At 38.4% G+C, this 21,781-nt stretch overlaps 2 protein-coding genes across 3 annotated transcripts; one reads left to right on the top strand and one right to left on the bottom strand.

Moving 5' to 3' along the window:
* The first annotated feature begins 120 nt into the window (after window positions 1-120).
* Window positions 121-4,512, top strand: ccdc167 (coiled-coil domain containing 167). Of its 2 annotated transcripts, XM_079403556.1 has the most exons (5): window positions 125-262; window positions 1,475-1,569; window positions 1,643-1,695; window positions 1,949-2,055; window positions 3,846-4,512. In XM_079403556.1, the coding sequence occupies exons 1-4, from the start codon at window positions 212-214 to the stop codon at window positions 2,050-2,052; spliced, it is 303 nt and encodes a 100-aa protein (XP_079259682.1). In that variant the 5' UTR covers window positions 125-211; the 3' UTR covers window positions 2,053-2,055; window positions 3,846-4,512. The 2 variants fall into 2 exon arrangements, with proteins under 2 accessions (XP_079259683.1, XP_079259682.1); XM_079403557.1 differs by lacking the exon at window positions 3,846-4,512 and having other exon boundaries at window positions 121-262; window positions 1,949-3,818.
* On the bottom strand, window positions 3,267-21,121 carry LOC306861343 (clathrin coat assembly protein AP180; the record flags this gene model as incomplete). Its single annotated transcript, XM_079403555.1, has 22 exons — window positions 3,267-4,288; window positions 4,689-4,788; window positions 4,887-4,991; window positions 5,071-5,124; window positions 6,020-6,086; window positions 6,186-6,210; window positions 7,287-7,406; window positions 10,070-10,132; window positions 12,288-12,386; window positions 13,479-13,643; window positions 13,951-13,965; window positions 14,499-14,575; window positions 14,688-14,806; window positions 15,214-15,294; window positions 16,165-16,206; window positions 16,291-16,397; window positions 16,504-16,615; window positions 16,869-16,962; window positions 17,215-17,317; window positions 17,986-18,061; window positions 18,152-18,294; window positions 20,992-21,121. 21 exons carry the CDS (start codon window positions 21,119-21,121, stop codon window positions 4,702-4,704), a joined length of 1,884 nt encoding a protein of 627 aa, XP_079259681.1. The 3' UTR covers window positions 3,267-4,288; window positions 4,689-4,701.
* Window positions 21,122-21,781: the final 660 nt, after the last annotated feature.

The raw sequence follows: 21,781 nt of genomic DNA on the forward strand, positions 1-21,781 counted from the left end.
ACGTTGGAATATTTTTTTTATAAAAATATTCAGCGAATGTGCGGCGGTGTGCAATATGAAATGTGGCCGCTCCGACAGCAGGTGGCAGTAAGAACTCACTATAGGCTGAGCGCGACAAGCACGAGAATGAGTGAAGGATTCGTGCACGGAAGGAAGGAAGAAGCTGCTGTTCCCATGATTTCTCTTCAGTAAAAGCCTCAGACCCTCCAAAATGAGTAAATCAAGAACCATGAAGAAAGAGAAAATAAGTGTGGCAAGCGAGGTAAGTAGCACGTTAATAGATATAAAATTGTATGCCATATTATGTGTATGAAACACTTAACAGTGTACTGAAAAATATCATTATAAAGTCATATCAGTCATGAGACATGGGTCAAAACACATATCCAGCTATTCTAACTGCTCTCAGGTTATTAATATTTTCAATTGTAAATGTTATGGGGATTAATAACACAATTATCCCCGTCAATTTAATTGTATCATTATTATGTGAAAGCTATGACACTTATAGTCTTCTCACTACATCTAAAACAGTGTTTCCACAGAGAAGGGTTCAGTCATTCATATGCTATAATAACGTGGACAAAAGTTATTTTAATGATTTTTCAAAAGTAACACTTAATAGTATCTCATATCAAAGCAAGGTTGTTTTTCAGTGACGCATGCATGTTTTATAAGGTTGTGTCCCCACTTTTTGTCAGACATTCATTAAACTGTAATAAAATCAGGGGATATCTGCAGAGTACATCTCTGTCAGACAGTTTCATAGTTTTAGAATATTTTAAATCCTAATGTTAATATTTCTTGGTCACAACCATGATATGTCAACACCATCTTCCAATTTATTATTTGAAATATTTAATCATTTTATTCTCCTGAAGCATCTCGCATCAACAGAGAAAAAGAAATACGTGAACTCCATTTGTTTTGTGAAAGAAATGCCAAATTTGTCAACACCATCAGATTTTGCATTCCAATAATAAATCAAAATACTTAAATGTGACTCTTGAATAAAAGCTTCATAAGCAATAACATACTCCCTGTGTGTTGTGTTTGTTTAATACAGTAATTGACTGATTCAATGTATTCGATGGATAAAATGACTACAAATTCAGGTTTTCGTCACCACCTTACATATTTTGATATTTCATTATGATTTGTTGAGGAATTTAAAGTGTAATCTGTTTGCTAACATGAGAATGTGTTTTGAAATGATTGCTAGTTGAAATTATATTACACAGTCCGAGGCAAAAAGCACATTTTGTTAAAAAAAAGAGAAAAGTTGGGAGCTTGTATCAAAGCATAGCTCAGTACATTTAAGATACATAAATGTAGTTTCATTTGTCTGAGTACAAGGTTTTATTTTGTTTTGTCCCACTTCTCAAGAATGACTTCTATTGTGATATATGAAATTGTCTGCCTTAATATTGGTGTTTTTACTGAAATATGATGCTCATAGCATGGTCTCTTTTAGATTGACCGCATCGAAGAGCGCAGATTACACTGTAAAAACAACCTGGAGAGGGCAGAATTCAGACAGAGAAAAGAGCAGCTCTCAGACAACGACAGGTGATTATGCCAACATTTTGCTGCATGACCTAATACAGAAACACAGCAAACGAGTCTTTTCATGTACTTACAGGCTGGCCCTGGAAGATGAGATGACCATATTGAGTGAAAGAATACAGAAATATGGTGAGTCCGTTTTATGGTTGGGGGTGTAAAAATACATCAATCGGACAATGACAATTAAGTGCATTGGTCATCGAATTTAATAACACCCCGTGTATGAATTTGTGGATTTGTTTACTCAAAATACTCTACCTATTTTCCAAAAATTGTTACGAAGCATGCAAAATGTTGACCACATTTCTAATTTCCTGATGCATTGCATTACTTGATAAAGAAAAGTACTGTTTGAGAGCACTGTTTATATTTTATCCTTCAGAAAATGAGCTACAGGTGCTGAGAGGAGAGAACAGGAAGAACATGATGCTGTCCGTCGCTCTGTTAGCCATCAGTGCTCTTTTCTACTACACATTTATATATTAAGAGGTATTTTTCTCTCATGCCAAACACTGTCAGAGAATCAGATTTGATATCCATTCACACCCATCAGTGTTCATCATTTGGCAACACTGGTTTGTTCAGAGATTGTGAATTTGTCAGTGTCATTTTAGCCAAAATGTACATTATCTTCATCTTGGCCTCAACGTCTTGGATTGCCTCAACTGTATAGTTTGCTTGCTGTGCAACAAAGAGACATTAGATGCTTGTGCATCAGAAAAAGACACGGAATTGGGATCGTGTATGTTTATATGATCCTCATTGTGAAATACTTGACTCAATAATGACTAAATGATGTTTCTATCCAGATCACGGTTTATTGCATTTCAACAGGACTAACATGCACAAAGGTGGGAGGGGCAGAGGGTGTTATTCCATCCAAAAATAAAATTTATAAACAAAATGTTCAGTTGAAATAAAAAAACAGCCATCAATAAAATGCAATACTGTCCCATGAAACTGCCGTTCGTCCCTTTGATATCCTTGATACTTGTAGCAAATAGAATTGGTAACACACTCACTTGCAATACAACAAGGCAGCCAGGTATATTCAGTCCTATTTTAAAGAAATAGTTCATTGAAAAATGAAAATTTGCTCACTCACCCAGAGGCCATCCAATATGTAAATGAGTTTGTTTCTTCATCATAACAGATTTGGAGTAATTTAGCATTACATCACTTGCTAACCAATGGATCCTCTGCAGTGAATGGGTGCCGTCAGAATGAGAGTCCAAACAGCTGATAAAAACATCATAATAATCCACACCTTTCTGCATGGTCATAAGAAAAAAAAATCCATGATTAAGGCGTTTTAACTTTAAACCGTCGCTTAAAGTCAAAATATGAGTCCATAATCCAGAATAACACTTCCTCCAGGGAAAGGGTCCATCTCCTGTTGTCCTCTCACATTAAAATACACCAACATATTTTAGAACTGTTTCTGTCTGTTGTAAACAGCGTTTCATATGTGCATATTTCTCTCCTGATTCAGATGAGATGACTTTCACTGGAGAAAGCAATTTTATTTTAGCCGAAAGCAACATTTTGAAGTTAAAACCGTCTTAATTATGGATTTGTTCCTTACAAACACGCAGGTTTTTGCTTCATGTTAACTGATGGACTGGAGAGGTGTGGGTTACTTGTGGATTGTGATGTTTTTATCAGCTGTTTCGACTCTCATTCTGACGGCACCCATTCACTGCAGAAGTGATGTAATGCGGCAAATGACTCCAAATCTGTTCTGATGAGGAAACACACTCATCTACATCTTGGATGGTCTGAGGGTGAGTATATTTTAAGCAAATTGTAATTTTTGGTTGAACTATTCCTGATATGTTGATTAAGATGTAGGTGAACTTGCTGTTGATAGAATCTGGTCTGGCTCACTGGCGTCCCCTTTGCACAACAGAGGAATTATCATACATGCTGCGATATTATATTGTACATACTAGCAGGACTCAATCGGCTCAGTGCCTTGTGATGTACACAGACATTTGTACAAATGGGGTTACTAACTAGCCATGTAGTATGCAAAGTAAACTTCTGACATAACTAAAATATATTCAACCTTTTTATCTCAAAATAAAGACTAAGGATATTCAAAACAATCTGTCTTTTAAAATATTTTAAAATGCATATGTATTTTCATCAAATAGCCACATGTTGCATGTAACTCACAATCGATAGATACGAAAAAGAATAAAATCAGGGCATTGATAAAAACAAACAGTGCGTGAGACACTATCTTAACTCGTAATACGTTGATATTGTTCCCACAGAAGTTATTCCATGGTCAAAAGATGACTAATACTCGAATGATGATGACAGACCGGCCCAGTGATATTCACCACAGCAAAAAACCATTTTCCACAGAAAACGTCACACTTTTGATTTGATTTCCCACGGAAAGCGAGCCAGGAAAACTGAACACACATCTATCATTAAGAGACCTGCAGATGCACATTCAGGAATGCATCTGCCATTCTCCTCATGTTTCATAGTACTTTTTTTTTTTTTATATATATATAGATCTGAAGTAACTGAGAACATTGAAATACAAACACACGTACACACATGTACTTATTCACGTTCACGGTTTGTGCTACAACAACAGACAGGGAAGGGAAAGAGAGCGAAAAGGAGGGACTGGAGTCCCTGAATGTGATGAACGGAAGAGAGAATACACGTCTGATTCATCAGGGCTGCACAATAAGTGTGACAACTGCAATAGGGGAAAAAAAAACTGATTTTAGTATCATACACTGAAAAAAAAACATGTACAGCTTATTAGAAAGAAATAAGTAACACATTGAAATTTTTAAATTTCAAGTATTTTTTTTCTAAAAAACATATTTTTTACAGTATATACTGTATATGTGTATGTATAAGAAGTCTCAAATCTTGACTGACTGTATTGAATATTGATTAAATCCTGATTGGACCATCTTCCCCTGGTGGTTACAGCCTCATGTAAATGTTTTGTTTCTACAAGCAGGCTATTTTCAGCTATATTCTTAATATTAAAATATAGATGCATCAGATGAAAAAAAAAAATCAGCTTGAGTCTCATTGTGTGTCCTGTCGTCAAATTGCACATGTGCTCTAGCTGTAGTGAAACTTACACCAGCTGCTCATCTACATGAAGTCTTTGATATTGAGGTCAGCGAGAGGGTCTTTAGGAGGGGGAGGCTTCCTGGGACTCTGGGCCATTCCTGGAGACATCTGAGGAGCAATAATTAAGTGTGTGTGTATTTACACAATAAGCATTCTTGTCTAAATGACTATATCAGTAAATTCAACTGCATGTATGTCTAAAATACCGGTTGTCCAGGGGCTCCTGATGTGGGAAACTGTGGCCTCATCATCGGTTGCTGCGCGGCCATCATTGGTGAGCCAGGCATCATGGGAGCAGCTCCTGCACCAGACTATGAGTCACACAGAGACACAGTAAGAGACACATACGCCTGCACACACACACATACACACATAAACACACACTCTTACCATGCCAAACGGTGACGAGGATCCCATGACAGGACAGACCCCGAGAGGGGAACTCTAAGCGGGTGGGAGGGATGGGTGGGGGGGAAGGTTAGCACCAAACCACACAGAACAGGACAACACCTGAACAAAATGACTCTACGACACACAGGAGGGAACCTGCACACACTGGGATGGTGGATACCAGTATGATTTGTGAATTTGAATGTTTTATGAGGCATGTGCATGCATACATGTTTAGTAATATAAAAAGACAAGAAATAGAGAAGGAAGCGGCTGTCAAGCCAAACAGGTCTGAAGCTCTAAAGCAAGAATAAATCTTAATGTAGCTCTCTCTTTATATACATATATATTTATATTAAATAAATATATATTATATCTTTATATAAACGTGGATACATGTCCAATTTTATGTGTATATATAGTATATAGCAAACAAAATATATAGCAAATGTGCAGACAAAAATATATTTATTGTGGCCACAAATTAAAAATTTGTTTCCTCAGTTTATGAATTTGTTCCCTCCTTTTAGTAAATCGTGGCCACACTGCACTATAAAAGTAATTAAAATGAGTGAATTAATTAATTAATTCAACGTAGCCACAATTGATTAAGTTGTGGGAACTAATTCTTAATTTGTGGACACTGTTTTTTCCCCCACATTTAATGTGTGGGGTTCTGTAGTTTTGACGCAATATGAATTCAAAGTTTGAAACATCCTTTTAAAATATGTAATTATCTAACATTCAGGGACGGTTGATTTTTCAATATTTCTATCCTAAGTTTCATATATTAGAAAGTTCCGCCTCTTTAGTCCTGTTCATTCAACTGATAGGAGTCCAGAGAGAGGCGGGGAGAAGAGGAAGCTTGTGATTGGCTCCAAGCCATGCTGCTCAAAGCCATGCGACTCCACCCCCATGCTCCACATCTACAGAACAACACAACATTTACCATGGCAACGCCCCAGCTAGGGGTGGGTACCTGCGCTTGCCAGTTCGCGCCTCCAGCTGCTTCCCCCCTGAGAGGAAGAGAGAGATAGAAACAGGTACAAAAATATTTATTTAAAGAGGGCAAGAAAATATGGTGAAACAGAGAGAAGGAAGTTACTGTAGCTTACGGTTTCTGGTTCCCCGCTGTCAAATCTGCAAGCACAGACACAGAAATATATCATTTTATATTTTGCTGTGATGTCATGAAGAACTATTTTTTATTCCCCAAAGAACCTTTTAGTGAACCGTTCTAAAAAGAAGCATTTTTTTCTTATGGTGCTTTTCCACTGCATGGGACGGCACGGTTCAGTACAGCTCACTTTTGGGGGGTTTTCCACTGGGTACAGTACCTGGTACTTTTTTTAGTACCACCTCGGCCAAGGTTCCAAGCGAACCGTAGCGTTACCAAAACGTGACGTGTAAACTCTGCTGATCACTGATTGGCCGGAGAAAATCGTTACTGCCATTGAACTTGTGGCACGAGACACAATAGAATAGACCCGCTAGATTTAAATCAGCCAGCGAAGGATCGAATCAAACGCAACTGTTTTGAATGAGCGCACCTCTCTTTTAACAACTAAAAAATGGCTGTTTCTTGTCTGTTGAGGAAGTACAGGCTGTCCTCTCATTGATAGCCGAGGAGCGGATCCAGCAAGAGCTTTGAGCCTTTCAGGAGTCATGTCAGTACAGGCGGCGCAACTATAACTACATGTGAATAATCCCACCCATTCTAAAGCGGTACTAAACTGCAGTGGAAACGCAAACCGAGCCGAACTGAGTCGTGCCGTACTGAACCGTGCCGAGCCGAGTCATACCACGCAGTGGAAAAGCACCATTAGTGTGAAAAACTCTTTAATAATCTAAAGAACCTTTTCCACTATAAAGAATGTTTTGTGGAATTGAAAGATTCCATGGATGTTAAAGGTACTTCATGGAACCACAGATTCCAGTAAAGAACCCTAAAATTTCAAAGTGCTGTAACTTCATTCTATTTGGCTATACTCTTTAAAATAAAGGTTCTAAAAGGTGTTTTGGAACCTTTCCGTTAACAGTTTTAAAGAGAACCATTATTTTTCTTAGTGTGAAGAAAGTTTTAAATAATCTAAAGAGTCTTTTTTCCACTATAAAGAACCTTCTAAAGGTTCTTCGTGGAACCATTGATGCCAAAAAGGAAACTTTAATGTTAAGACTGTATGATTTTGGAGTACACCAAGTGGATGGGAACGTACTGCTGGCCATGTTGGCCATAGCTGAGTCCAGGTCTCCTCCCATGGGTTTGATCGGTGAGGTGGCCCCTGCTGCCTGTGGAGCCATAGCTGGCATGAGCACATCACCCAATCCATCAAAAGCTTTAAAGGGGAGTGAAGAGTAAGAGAAACATAGTGAGCTTGATTTTGAGTAACAGTAAAAAAAAAAAAAAAAAAAAAAGGAGCTTAACTGAACACTAACAACTGTTATACAGTGCATATCTCTATGGCAACCACTACAAGAAAAATCTAAAAGATGAGAGCAGTAAGAAAGAGAGCCGAGCACTATAATCATCTACAGTCACACAAAGCCATGACACATTAAACATTCATTTCATCATAACCTTTAACATTACTATCATCATTTAAAGTAAAAGACTTGTTTCACACAGCACAGATAAGCAGAACATACTACTACCAAAAGACTTGATTTGTGCTTTTATACTGACACCACAAACTGCAGCTAAATACTGAAAAGAACATGATTTCTGCCTTACTACACTGGGGTTTAAAGGTTAACTATTAATATGTTAACTATAAGAAAGCTAATCTAAAATATAAATATTAGATGAAAAGGTTCAACTAAACTTTGCCTTGGCAAATAGCTGGAAATTAAAACTAAAATGTAATATTTTATATAAAAAGAATATACTGTATAATAAATAGTATGCAAAAGAATAATAAAAACGACAAAAGCACATTACAAATTACAAAAAAATTGAATTCAAATAAAATAAGTAAATAAAAAAGCAAATTCAAAATATTAATTAAAAACTATATTAGTAGTACATAATAATACTAAAACAACACTGAGTATTTCTTTAAATAATGGCCTGTGAGAAGAGGAGGATCACATTTTACACCCAAACTAATTTACATCTATTAATTATTAAAACACAACTTTGGAGCCCCCAGTGGAATTCACTGTTGTAATTACAGTGGGTTAAATCATCTGGATTTAGTCAGATTCACTGAATAGAAATGCTATTTGCATGTTGCTGCATGTATAATCGAGCCTGACAGGAGTCTTTTTTCATGAAACAAAGGGTGAGTAATTTCCTCCACTATTTTATGCTCCTTCATAAAAGCCTATATATATTTAGTGCATTTTCAGCATATTTCCTGCTAAATTCAGGACACTAAGCGAAAATAGTCTGCACTGCTTACATGTGCAGTGTGAATCCTATAACCTTTTAATATTTGCACTGAAATTAATATGTGCTACTGCTTACACATATGTTGTGAAACAAGTCTAAAAACAACAATATTTGCATAATGCACTTTTCTACTATTAGTTTCTACATGTTGTTGCACAGAATGTCACTCTAGAGATCTTTGTAAAGCATCCAAACATCCATTCATTCATCCACCCATTTTGTAATCTTCATAGTTTGGCTAGCAGTGTTCAGTTGAATTCACTAAAGCCCTATTCTGCAATGCAGCAATGCACTGTGGGATTGCAGCTGGTGTAGGAGCATCAGAACTCACCAGTAGCACAGGAGGAAGCAAGCAATGACCCAAGAGCCAGATGAAGGGACAGAAAGGGAAAATGAAGGGGGAAAAAAATGATAAAGAGAGGGAATTTGAAACATCAGAAGGAGAAATGGAAGAAGAACATGATCAGGACGAAGAAGCGGAAGAATTAGATCAGATGAGCACAAAAGAATGAGAGTGAATGAGAGAAAAGAGCAGAATTAAGCAGCAAGGCACTGGGAAGAAGAATTTCTCAGTCCATGTAGAGCAGAGATGAATGTAAACGCCACGCATGAGAGAAACAGATGGAAACAAAACTGATCTCATCTCAACACGTCAGTACCACCACACAACTGAGATGTAACGTGTCTAGACTCAATATGCCACAGTGGCACACGCACACAATCACTGGACATCAAACATGTCTCTGCTATGTAAAAGTGACATATACCCAGAAATTTTTTTTATAAAAAGGAAAAAAAAAGATTAATTTGAGTTCTCGGTTATGTTTCATTGGACAACCGAGAGTATCATCAGTATATTGGAGACTTTAGTATCTTGGCAAATCTGAGCAGAGATTGAGATCTCTTGATTACGAAGGTAATTTTTCAGAACAAAAACTGGATAAGAAGGAGAATAAGTCATAGTGACCGATATTTTCTGCCATAATGTGATACACATGAGGTTGGAATAGAATATCTGGAAAAAAAGTAGTTGGGCAGGGATGTGGTTCTTTTTTTTGGTTGTTGATTGGATGTTGAGATGTGGGCGTGGCAGATGAATGTGATCTTGCAGGGGTGGAGCTTAAGCAGACTATATGATTGGACAGCACCACAGAAAAGACTGTCTAGTTATTACATTTTGATTAAATATTGCATGTTCAAAACATTTTTAACGAAACGCACACTAACAAACTGTTAATAATAAGATAAGATCTATAACAATTTCTCTTTCCTTCTGACTTAAAGCTCAAGTCTCCATCTAATCTCACAACTTTCAATGAGAAACTACTGAGATCTCATTTGTGATTTGTCTTTCCTAAGGGTATGTAACCGTGCTACAGTTTCCATGCTATGGACTATGAGGATTGTAACCATGACTCTTTTGAACACCAGACAAAAATTTGGCTGAACACACTCAGAAAAAAGGTAGGAAACCTTTCAAAAGGTACTAACATGTACTTTTGAGGTAGGGTAAGTAAGGTACAGAGATGTACCTTTTGTTCTGAGAGTACAATGAAAATGACATGAAGAAAAAGGAAAGAAGTCACGAGGGCTGCAGGTGTGACGTACCTGACATCAGATCTCCTCCGGCAGCTGCTGCGGCTGGTTTGGTCTCTCCAGCGCCCGCAGATTCTGATCCATCCACGCAGCGTGAGGGTAAAAAAGTTTAAAGTGAGCCAAAGCCATTACTCTGAGAAATAACCCCAGAGAGAGAGAAAGAGAGAGAGTGTTATCACACATAAATAAAAGCCAGAAATAGACACAAACTCACACAAAAGCACACACATACACCTCATTAAAGCCTTTTGACCGGTCAGCTCAGGAAATCTCCTGGTCCATCAACCATCAGCTTTTAACAGAATCCACAGCAACCATCTGGTCAAGACATGCAAATCAAACCCCCAGCATGCACACTGGGTAGTTACCAACCCCCAAACAGGTCCTGATTTGCTCCGCTGTCTGACCAGCTCATGGGGGCCGATAGACCAGCGGCAGGAGGACGAAACACATCTGGAGCACAGGAATGGGTTTAGATGACACCTAAAGTCCTGCTTGTTTAACATCCATTATTTGAAGTGTAAATATGCAACTATGTAAACCAGGACCCGAAAACGCATATTAGGTCAAAACCAGAGCCTGGTTACTTCATAGATGAAGACAGGTTTGTGAGATAAAGCCCAAGGGTACAAGTGAAAATAGAAAGGTTTATAAGTGGGGATAATGTAAATAATGGGTCTTGGAGATGTTTAAAGAGAAACATAGAAGGAAAGATTGGGAATGATTAAGAAGTGAATGAAGGCCTAAGGGACTGAGAGAAATCGGTTTGTTGGACAGACAGTTCCTTTGGCTGCACCAGGAGAAAAGCATATTTGGCTCACCTTGAGCAGTCAAGGACAGAATAGAGAAAAAGCAAAGCACAAGCGAGGCAGAGAATGAGTGGATGGATTTACTGTAGCGTGTACCTGCTGAAAACAGGTCTAGACTGGGGTTTGGGTCTGTTTTGTGAACAGATGAGTCTGGCATGGGATCAAAAAAACCTAAAAACAACATTTATAGACATAAATAATATTAATACACAACACAAACCAAATAAATTAAAATATATAATACCAAAAGACCAAATAAACCAAACTAAAAAATACCTTATAAAAGTTCCAGTACCATGGCTAACCACATGGAAATGTGAATTTATGCTTTACACTGGAACAAATATCTTAAGTGCAAAAGTTTTATTCAAACTCAGTTTTAACTGTTACCTTTTAAGGGACAGTCTACCCAAAAAAAAAAAAACGTTCTGAGTCATCATTAACTCAGCCTCATGTTGTTCCTGCATGCACTTCTGTCTCCTGCGGAACATAAAGAAAAAAGATATTCTGAAGAATGCTGATAAGCAAACAGCTTCGGTTCCCACTGACTTCCATTTCAATGGGTATCGAAACTTTGGTTGCCAACATTTTTCAGAGTATCTTCTTTTACATTCCACAGAGTCATACAAGGAAAGTCATACAAGTTTGAAACAACATGAGGACGGGTAGTAAATCATGACATAATTATCACTCTTGGGTGGACCTTCCCTTAAAAGCACTTGCTGAAAAACAACATAGGAAAATAAAAGATTTCCCATCCAGATTTTAATAAGGGGTCTTGCCAAATCTCTGTCCTAAGGAGGTTTACCAGCAAACAGGTCTATCGTTGGGGCTGGGGAAGCAGCGGGGGCTACAGTGCTGGTGGTTGTGGAAACGGACGCCTGGACAGTGTTGGGCGCCACTGAGCTAAAGAGAGAGCTACTGTCTTCTATTGGCTGCATGGAGAACAGGTCCAACTGATGGGAGTTATCAGCAGTACCAGCGGCTGGAGTGAAGGGATCTACCGGGAGAAAAGGATGAGCGTTTAAAAACATCTTCCAGGCTCTGAAAGACTTATATAGAGTTGTCCTGGGGAGGAAATTTCAGAGAAGGAAGAATGAAAAAGAAAGTGGAAGATGGAGAGGGTTTTGTTGCACATTTAACAAGTCGACATCTGCTTGTGGCTCCTGGAGAACAGAACTTCAGTGTTCAAAGAATATCACCCTAGCAACACAGATAGCAATATCCATGGCAACACCGATGCCAATCCAGAAAACTCAACACTGACCACAGGAGGCTTCATTAGGAGCAGAGCCTGCATAAGAGGCTCTGTGAGGTTCTCCAAACCGGTAAATGAAACATTCAGAAACATGCACTCTCTCACCCTTTATGTGCTGACATTCTCACATACACATATATGCACATGAACTGTCGTCACCCACCGGTTGGCGCGGTGCCATCGGCAGCAGGGATAGGCGTGGTTGCTACGGCCCCGCTTTCTGCAGCAGCAGCTGATTCAGCCGCAGGGGCCGCAAACACATCTGGAGTAGCGCACATCAGGGCCAAAGGGTTTGTGAATAATAGCCAAAGGAAAGGAAGAAGTGGAAATAGTAGAGAGCGTAGAGAAAGAGAGAGAAACAATAGATTCAGTGTCATGAATGAAAAGATGTTTTGCGTTTAAAATATTTAAATCTGAAGCTGTATCCTAATTCATGGGCTACATCCTTCAAAAGCTGCATGCCAAGACTGAATGTGTGATAGCAGTGTGGCGAAGACTGTCCCATTTTGCAGGCTTCTATAAATGTGGGCTCGGAAATTCGACTTTATTTTCCCGAGCCACAAACGATACAAAAGATGGATCCTTCGCAGCACAGACTATCCCAAGATTCATTTCGTGCTGTTGATGACAGGATTATTTTTTATAAGAGAGCTACACTTAAATAAGTATTGAGTGTCAACTTACACGATTATCTAATGTCACAAATGTGACACTTTAAAGTGGTTCAAATGTGGTCCTTACCAAGATGAGTTTTTAAAGGCAGTTTGCACTTTTATTATGTACATAAATGGACCAAGGTGAACATATTGGTGGTCCGTCTAAGGATGCAGCCCCTGAATTGGGAATACACAGTTTATGTCTTGCACACTTATAATAAGTAATCCGAATTACTATTATTAATAGTAATAATAATATATGAAAAGAACCCATTTTACTCTAGGAACATGTATTAGAAAATAAAATGGGTCAAATTTTAATTTTTCAATTTGAAGTTGTTGAATTTAAAACTGTAACGAAAACCTGATTAATCTTACTGTGCAGTCTGAAAATGTACACAAAAATTATCAAAAGATTAGAATTCATATGTAATTTTAATACACAAATGATAGCAAATGAATGTCAAATGCAAACTGCAGAAGTGTAGCATGGAAGATATAAAGTAGAAAGGGAAATGAGAAGCTCTAGATTTCTACTACAGACACAAATGGAGGAGCAATGGTGACTACAGACTTCACAAATGAAGCACAAACTGTGATTTCCATCCAATCTTTGATTTTCTTCCTCCGTTTCAGAATGTGGCACAGCCTTTTCGCCCAGAAAACTCTCTTCGTAAGGAAGAAACCTCAATACTGACCTCCGAGGAGATCCGCTGAGCCGGAGGAAGCACCGGCAGCGGAAGGAGGAGGAGCCAAAGAAACGGCTGCCTCAGCGGCTGTGGTGGTGGGCGTGGCTGATGAGTTGGAGTCTATGGCAGGGGTTGGGTCAGGAAGGAGAGTCTCTGTAGTAAGGGAGCCTATCTCTGCATAGCCACGCCCCCAGCAGACCAATATAAACACAACGTAAATCAACAGATAACCAAGAAAGGAACCAAAGAAGAGGGTAAGAGCAAAAGAGAGAGAAATAGATTCTACTGAGCAAAGACTGAGGGATTGACACAGAGATTATAAAAGGGCTTTAGGAGACTAGGATTGTCATACTTAGGACTGTCATACTCTAATTTCAATTCTCCAGATGAAAAAAGTTTAATAAAGTGAATGAGACATTTAACACATCAAATTAGATGAAAACACTTATTTAACATAAAATGAAAGGTCAATAGCGCTTACCTGAGCCCAGCAGATCTGATGTGATAGCAGCCCATGACAGAGAAAGAGGTCATTAAGAGTTTGTAATGAGGAATATAAAACAGATGCTTTAATTTAGGAAGTTTGTAAGTTAAAGGTCTGTTTTTCATATTACTTTGGGTTTGTGGCAAGCTTGGTCTAATATCTAATATACTTTAACACTTTTACAAAACTGTGAATAATTTCTTGGTGTGTATTATTGCAAATATAATCATAAGTTTTTACCTAATTGTAATGCAAAGTTTCTTGCTGGATGACCCCTTTCACTCTAAAATATGTCACATTATGGAAGTGAAATAGGTATGTTCATAAGATCAATTATTATTATAAATATTTCATGGTTTTATATTCAAGTAACCCAATTTGAACATGCAGGCAATTTGATTAATTTACAATTAGTTTAAGTTTTCTGAATGTTTATGTTTAATTTTTTTCAGCCTAATTAACTAAAATGTTTAATAGTTCTATCTTTAGAAAACATTAACAACACTGGTTCGAGTTGCAAAGTGTGTTAAGTGTTTGGATTGTACCTCCCCAAGATGTGGGAGCAGCTGATGCTCCTGTAGAAGGTCCAGAGGAAGACAACGGGTCCAGATCCAGCAGAGAACTACGGCGAGATGGACAAACACTTATGAAAGCTGTACATTCTAATATAATCTGTTGTTCTGATTAGCATTTAATCAGACAGGAAGGGAAGTCTGGTTACTTGGGTCACTCACTCGGTGGCAGTTTCGACGGCAGCAGGCGTGGCCTCAGCACGTGGCGGCTCCAAACTGGGGACGGCAGCGGCTGATTTGGCAGGAGTGGAGGTTGGAGACACATTATTGGTGGGTGATCCCTAAAACATAACACAGAGCAACAGATTGAGCACATGTGTGTGATATCTATAAAAAAATAAAACATTTAAAATTCCCGCTTACTTTTGTGGGTGACCTGAAGGACACAAGCGGAGACAGTGAGATAGAAGTGAACAGATGATTTTATATAAAAACAATATAACTACTGAAAATGTTTGAGATTACTTAAAACATACTCACCCTTCCCTGAACAAACCATTGTGGGAGGAGGAAAAGAACATAAATTAGGATTAATATTTATAGGCTTTATATTTCTTATTCAAAGAGACTTACAGTATAATAACTACAAAGACAAGCCATGGTTATGTGCCTTTCTCAAGTTTTTCTATCAAATCTAGCATGCAACATTTGATTTACAAGTGCAGAGTTACTTAAAGTGATTTAGAATGAGTTCAGGGATCTCGTACCCTTTCTTGCCCTCGAGACTGTTCATATGTGCCTCTAGAGACTCCAGAATACTGCTGGGAGCCTGAGGACAGCAGAATAAAACACACACACGTGTGCATATGATGAGAAAAGGAAAGATGTGTGAAGACATATTCATAGCATCAAGGCATTTTTTGATTTTGGATATCTCCACAGCAAATTCAAACAATAAAACACCACATCAAAACCCAGTGAAAATCTTTACCCAAAGCACTCCTCACAGCACCGCAAAATCAGCTCAAAACACAAACTGTGGGACAGAACTGGACTTCAGTGCATTGCTTTCCTTAGCTTCTGAACAAAAGGCTAATTAGGATGTGACCTCTCGGTCTTGTTACTTTATACAATACAGATTGTTTCAAAGCATCCTAAAGCAGGAAAATAACAGTGTTAATGTTGCAAAATTCTTTGATTTTAGCTATAAAGCTGCTCCACAGAAGACAACAGTATCTTATATGAGTTCTTATTATTGCTTTAAAGCTTCCAGTAACAGCATATGCAAACAAACTAGTGTTTTGTGACAAGCCCAGTCAGGAAGGGCTTCTGTACAAAAGGTAAAAGCAATACACTGAGATGCATATTGCGTCCCACATCAGTTGCCATGGTTACCGGCTCTTCGTTGCGGCAGTCTTTAAAGGGACAGTCTTCATTGTCTGAATCTGCCAGGTCTGCAACTACGCGGGGGTGCAAACACTGGGAATCCCCACGGGAAGGCGTTTTGATAATGATTCTTGGTTAGGATGGAAAAGCTCTTTGAAACTCACACCAGCTTTACTTAATTATTTTAAAAGGTTGTTAGGCTCTTCCCATGCTATAATGTTTTAGAAGCCATTGACATCAAGATATCAATACTTGACCTGATTCTAATATTAATTACGAAAGAACAAATGTTTGTTTCAGGTGGCTGACTTACATAAGAGATGTCAGGGATGTCATTCTTATCCACTCCTATTTGCTGCAACAGAATTACAATAAAATACAGTGAATTGACATTCTATCGAAATATTTGACTTGAAAATATCTCTGCTTCTGGCCTTACCTCAGCAATTTTCATGAATTCTGCAATTTTGGTCACCCGGGTCAGAAATTTCTTATAAATGTCCAGAGAATCCTTGCACTCAGACTTCTTCATTTTAAAATATTTCTCTGTATAATTAAAAACAGACCCGTTAGTTTCAGGGGAAAAACAGATGTACAAAATATTGAACAATATAATGTAGTTCAGAGATTGAGAAAATAAGTTATCACATACCTAATAAATTGATGATGCCGTCATTGTAGGAAGCGAAGAGTTTTATCAGATCCTTAAAGAGAAGCATGAATGCTGCATTTATGATGCCGTTGTTCAAGTCTTTAGGATGAACCTGCGAAAAAAGGTGGAGGGAAGAGAAAAAGACAAAAGAGAGTATTTAAAACAGTAATGTGAACAATAAAATAGAGGTCCTGACCAAATAATGATAAAGCACATTGGAAAAAATACAATTAAGTCAACAAACCAGTGAAAAACAAAATTAGTGGCGGAACCACAATCATTAAGACTAAACCTGGACTGCTCAATCTCAAGTGGTCTTCTGTCACAGACAGAAGGTCCCAGACGTTGTGGGAGATGTTACTCACGTCAAACTCCAGCAGTGTGTCCACTTGAGTCTGAAGGGCAGGCATGGCCTTCAAAAGCTTGTCAGGAACCATAGTCCTCATCACTCCGTCAGCTCTACGCACACACACACACACACACACACTCTACATAAGAAACCATCCTTTCACTCTCTCTAACTTAGAGATGGCATTCCCTTTGTGTTCTGTAAGTGTAACCGCTCTGGGAGTAAATTCTGAAGTGTTTCTAACCTTCATGCAAACAACAACATACTATTTAAAATGCACTCTGACATATTTAATTTCTTGAAGTAACTAGTAACTAAATTTTGCCAGTGTGTCCTTCTATTCCCAGAATCCATCGACCTACCCCTTCTTAACTCGAGTGAAGTCGAAGGCCATTGCGCGGTAAGCATATGCCTTCTCATTTAAGTACCGTGCATATCGTCTGATGAATGTAGACATGTCATAGCCTTGTAGACAGAAAAGGAAAAACAGCACTAAGTAGCCTTCAAATTAAAACCATGTTCTTGTATAAACAGGCTAAACATGTTAATTAAAGGAATAGTTCACCCAAAAAAAGAAAATTTGCTGATTTTTTTATTTTTTTACTCACCCTCAGGCCACCCAAGATGTAGATGAGTTTGTTTCTTTATCAGAACAGATTTGGAGAAATGTAGCATTCCATCACTTGCTCACCAATAAATGTGTAGTGAATGGGTGCCATTAGAATGAGAGTCCAAACAGCTGATAAAAACATCACAATAATCCACACCCCTCCAGTTTGTAGTTAAAAATATCTTGAAGGATTTGTTTCTTACAAACACATAGATTTTTGCTTTACATGATGTTAACTGATGGACTGCAGTTGATTGTGTTCGGCTTGAGTTCGGATTACTTATAGATTATTATGATGTTTTTATCAGCTGTTTGGACTCTCATTCTGATGCCACCCAATCATTCAAATTCTTCAAATCTGTTCCCATGAAGAAACAAAATCATCTACATCTTGGATGGACTGAGGGTGTGTCAATAAATTTATCAAATTTTCATTTTTGGGTGAACTATTTTAAATCAAATTGAATTGAAGTTTTATGTGTCTTCATCCATTTAACTCATACACAAATGTACAGAAACTCACCATGGGAGCCTGTTTTGTCAATAAAGTTGCTGAGATTGAACAGGGAAGTCCTTGAGGCCAAATACTGGATGAATCTCTGCAGGGATTTAAAAAGGACAGTATTTTAGTATTCAGAATCTGTGGGTTTTATTATTAAAAGGAGATTAATCAGCAAGTAGCACCTCACCTCATTGCCGTAGATGCAGATGTGGTGGGTCGTGGTTAGAGCTTTGAACACGACCACCCAGCTCGCATTAGTGGCTCTTTCGAATAGTGTGTCAGCCATCTGGGGGATGTTCACGTTTGTCTCATTGGTGGTTGAGATCAGATCTGCACACAAAAAAACACACATTTACCACTACGGCACTACGCACTGAAATGTAGATAAAGGACTTGAGAGCTTTATGATTACTGAACCGGCAGACAGATTCTCAAGGGGAAAATTCATATCCGCAATTGCATTATGGAAGCAAGAAATAGCCCCATGGAGATAAACAACAATATGACTGTGCATTTTTCTTGCACATAACAACATACTGCATGCAGTGGAATGCATGAGGGAAAAAATGAAAGAAATGTTCTAGTCAGAGAGATTGAGGTCATTCAATATTTGCTTATTGAACAAAATCAAAGGAAATCAAATGTGTGTCGTGAAAATCTAGTTTTCCAGATTCAGTAGGAATTTAACGTTTAGAAACATACTGTATATGGAGTGTGAAGGTAATCACACTTGACAGGTCTAAATAAAGTCCCAACATAATCGAAAAATGGATAAACACATGAAAAAATGTCCAGGCAACATTTTACTTTAAGATTTTTTTTTTTGAGCGTAAAGGAATAAAGCCATTATTCTCAGTGGTGATTATCATTAGATTCTCAATACTGTAATTCAATTATTTTTAAAACTGAAATCAGCATTGGGAAATTTGGTGGAAAATGTTTAATTGTCATGAAAACAATGCACAAAAATCTTAATAGTAGGATTCAGTAATCAAAATATATATTTTTTTTTATTATTATTTTGATTTGGAGTGCAGCATGACCCTGAAATCTTCTTGATAGACTTCACAAGTGAGCTTATCTTAAATACCATATAACATTGTGCTTAGGGTGCCAATATGTTAGTCATGGCTGCTAGAGAACACACTGCAGTGGAGTTAAGAAGCCAAGAATAGTTCCGATTAAAACGCACGCTGAGATGCAGTGTGTCAACACTAGTGTAATATGTAATGTCATAATATATTGAAGTATATGGCACAGCAGTCCCTGTAGTATATATCGGTTAAGAAAATGTGAGCAGGTGCAGCTCACTGGGATTATGGAATTGCTCAAGACACCATGCTTCATGTGACCGGATTACGGGCAGTGTAAATACAGACACATTGCAAACACACACACAGAGTCATCTGCTAGGCCACATTAATGTGAGCACATGACTAAACGGCTGCTTGGGTCTCATTTCTACTGTATATGATGCAACATCATACTTACCAATACTGCCAAATATAATACAGAAAATGCTAACAACCTGCAACAATTAAAATATAAAATGCCCAACAATTAACATCTTGTGAATTGAAAATCTGCATGTTTGTAAGAAACAAAATAATCCAAATAGTTTGCAAGAGTCCATAATCCATAACAACAATTCCACCAGTGAAAAAGTCCATCCCCTGTTGTCCTCTCACATCAAAATCCACCGACATATTTGTTTAGAACTGTTCTTCATTTGTAAACTGTGCTTGATCTGTGCACACTTCTCTCTTGATTCATACAAGATGACTTTTTCACCGAAGAAAGCAATACTATGGATGGAGGACTTTTATTTTAGCCAAAAGTTTGAGGTTCGAACGCCTTATACGGATTTATTTCTTACAAATATGCAGGTTTCACTTTATAAGATGTTAACTGGTGTACTGGAGTGGTGTGGATTACTTGTGGAGTATTATGATGTTTTTATCAGCTGTTTGGACTTTCATTCTGACGGCACCCATTCACTGCAGAGGATTCCTTGGTGAACAAGTGTTATAGTGCTAAATTTCTCCAAAACTGTTCTGATAAAGAAACAAACTCATCTACATCTTGGATGAGTACATTTTCAGCTAATTTTCATTTTTTGGGTGAACTATTCCTTTAAATTTAATCTTTTTAATTCAAAGCAAATGCAGCCTGTATGTCTTAGAATGAAGACCCTCTTATGCAAACTGATAGCATGTCACCATGATGTCACTCACTCCTCCCCCTTCCCCAATAATCTACTTCAGTTTCCATGACAGCTTCACCAACACCCCTCATGCCTTCCAATTCAACAAAGAACTGACTGAAGTAATAAGACAAAAACTCATCAAACACATTTCATGGTCACTGTTTCTGTACAATGAACAATGCATCTTTCCACAGGTGCTAAACTGTGCCAAGACCGAATGGGTTTCAGAAGAGCCTAAAGTGGGCTGTGATATCAGGAAATGTCTTAAACATCATGTATGATTCCCTGATGAATGGATTGCTGATATTCACACACACACACTCAAGGCTTTTAATTCCTCTGCTTGCATACCAGTGTCCTCACCTTTGGCTTTGTAAATAATACATGCATGCTTTGGCTGATCGATTTATAATTCAGAAGGCCTTCTCCTGCAGGACAGAGAGCTCGAGGCCGACATGAAGATGCTTTGTAGCCTCTCTGTCCTGTCTGAATGCAGTTGATTTCCTTCTGTCTTCTCAGTACGAGACAAGCCACCCACATAAAGACACTTCAGGGTATGTTCTGTGCTGTCAATTTGCCTTCAATCAGCTTCACACACTAAGCTCCTTATATAAAATGCACCCTAAAAAGGCAGGTTTTCCATTTACAGAATTGCAACTGGTAGCAAACAACCTCAACTGAGTGCAAAGCATGCATAATGCAGAGCGCTGTGCTAATTGCACGGCAAACACAGCTTCATTATTGTACGCATTGGACTGTGGTGCTGAACTGGACAGCGCCAGGTCTTAGGAACGAGGGTGAGTGCAAAATGTCTCACTTACACTCCAGGTGCTTCTTCTTGGGCGCCATCACCTCGTGCGTGGTGGCTTTGCAAACGGCACGAGCCACATCGGATCCGGTGAGCTGGTACTGCGCCGCGGCGATGCGATCCGTCAGAGTCTGTCCCGACATTTTCTCCCGGTAGCGTCGACAACCACCTCAAGAATCAACTTCAGGGGGAAGGACAGCCGAAATGCATATGATATTCGCCGACAAAAAAAGAGACGGAATCCAAGGCGGCTCTCTAGAATCTGACAATGTCAATTCCCCCTTTCGGTTTCCAACCGGAGCGGATGAATTTGCGTATTTAAAAGCACAAAATATATATTCGCAATTGAATCCTTTTAAAAAAAAATCCCTCGTAGGCGTCTAGCATGGGTTGGTTTCAGCACCCTGGATAATGCCTCTATTACGTAACGCCCTACGACAAGCTGTTTTCTGGCTCTCACGGGAAATAAATAATCAAATTAATACGTTAAACGTCACCTTTGATTATCATATGTATTCAAGACCCCCGAAATGACAGACGTAATTAATTAAATAATTAATTTGCGACGTAATTAAATAAACACCTAAAAACGAGTTGTAGAAACGCTCCTACTATAAAGCTGGTCGGGATACCGGGAATATTCGGTCACAGCCCGTGTCTCCTTCGCGTCCGGTGGGATGATGGTGATGGTGGCGTGTCTCTTTCCAGCCGTCTCAAGGGCAGGAGTTTGAAGACAAGTATGTTTTCACGTTTCAGTGCTATATCGTGTAGATCTTGGCTATTTTAGTTGCTTATTTTTCTGG

This window comes from Barbus barbus (genome assembly GCF_936440315.1).
Source record: "Barbus barbus genome assembly, chromosome: 42".
NCBI lineage: Eukaryota > Metazoa > Chordata > Actinopteri > Cypriniformes > Cyprinidae > Barbus > Barbus barbus.

Coding starts and splice junctions, on each gene's coding strand:
- ccdc167 (XM_079403557.1), top strand. CDS start 212: ATGAGTAAATCAAGAACCATGAAGAAAGAGAAAATAAGTGTGGCAAGC. Junction 263..1,474: donor AAATAAGTGTGGCAAGCGAG/GTAAGTAGCACG, acceptor GGTCTCTTTTAG/ATTGACCGCATCGAAGAGCG. Junction 1,570..1,642: donor CAGCTCTCAGACAACGACAG/GTGATTATGCCA, acceptor ATGTACTTACAG/GCTGGCCCTGGAAGATGAGA.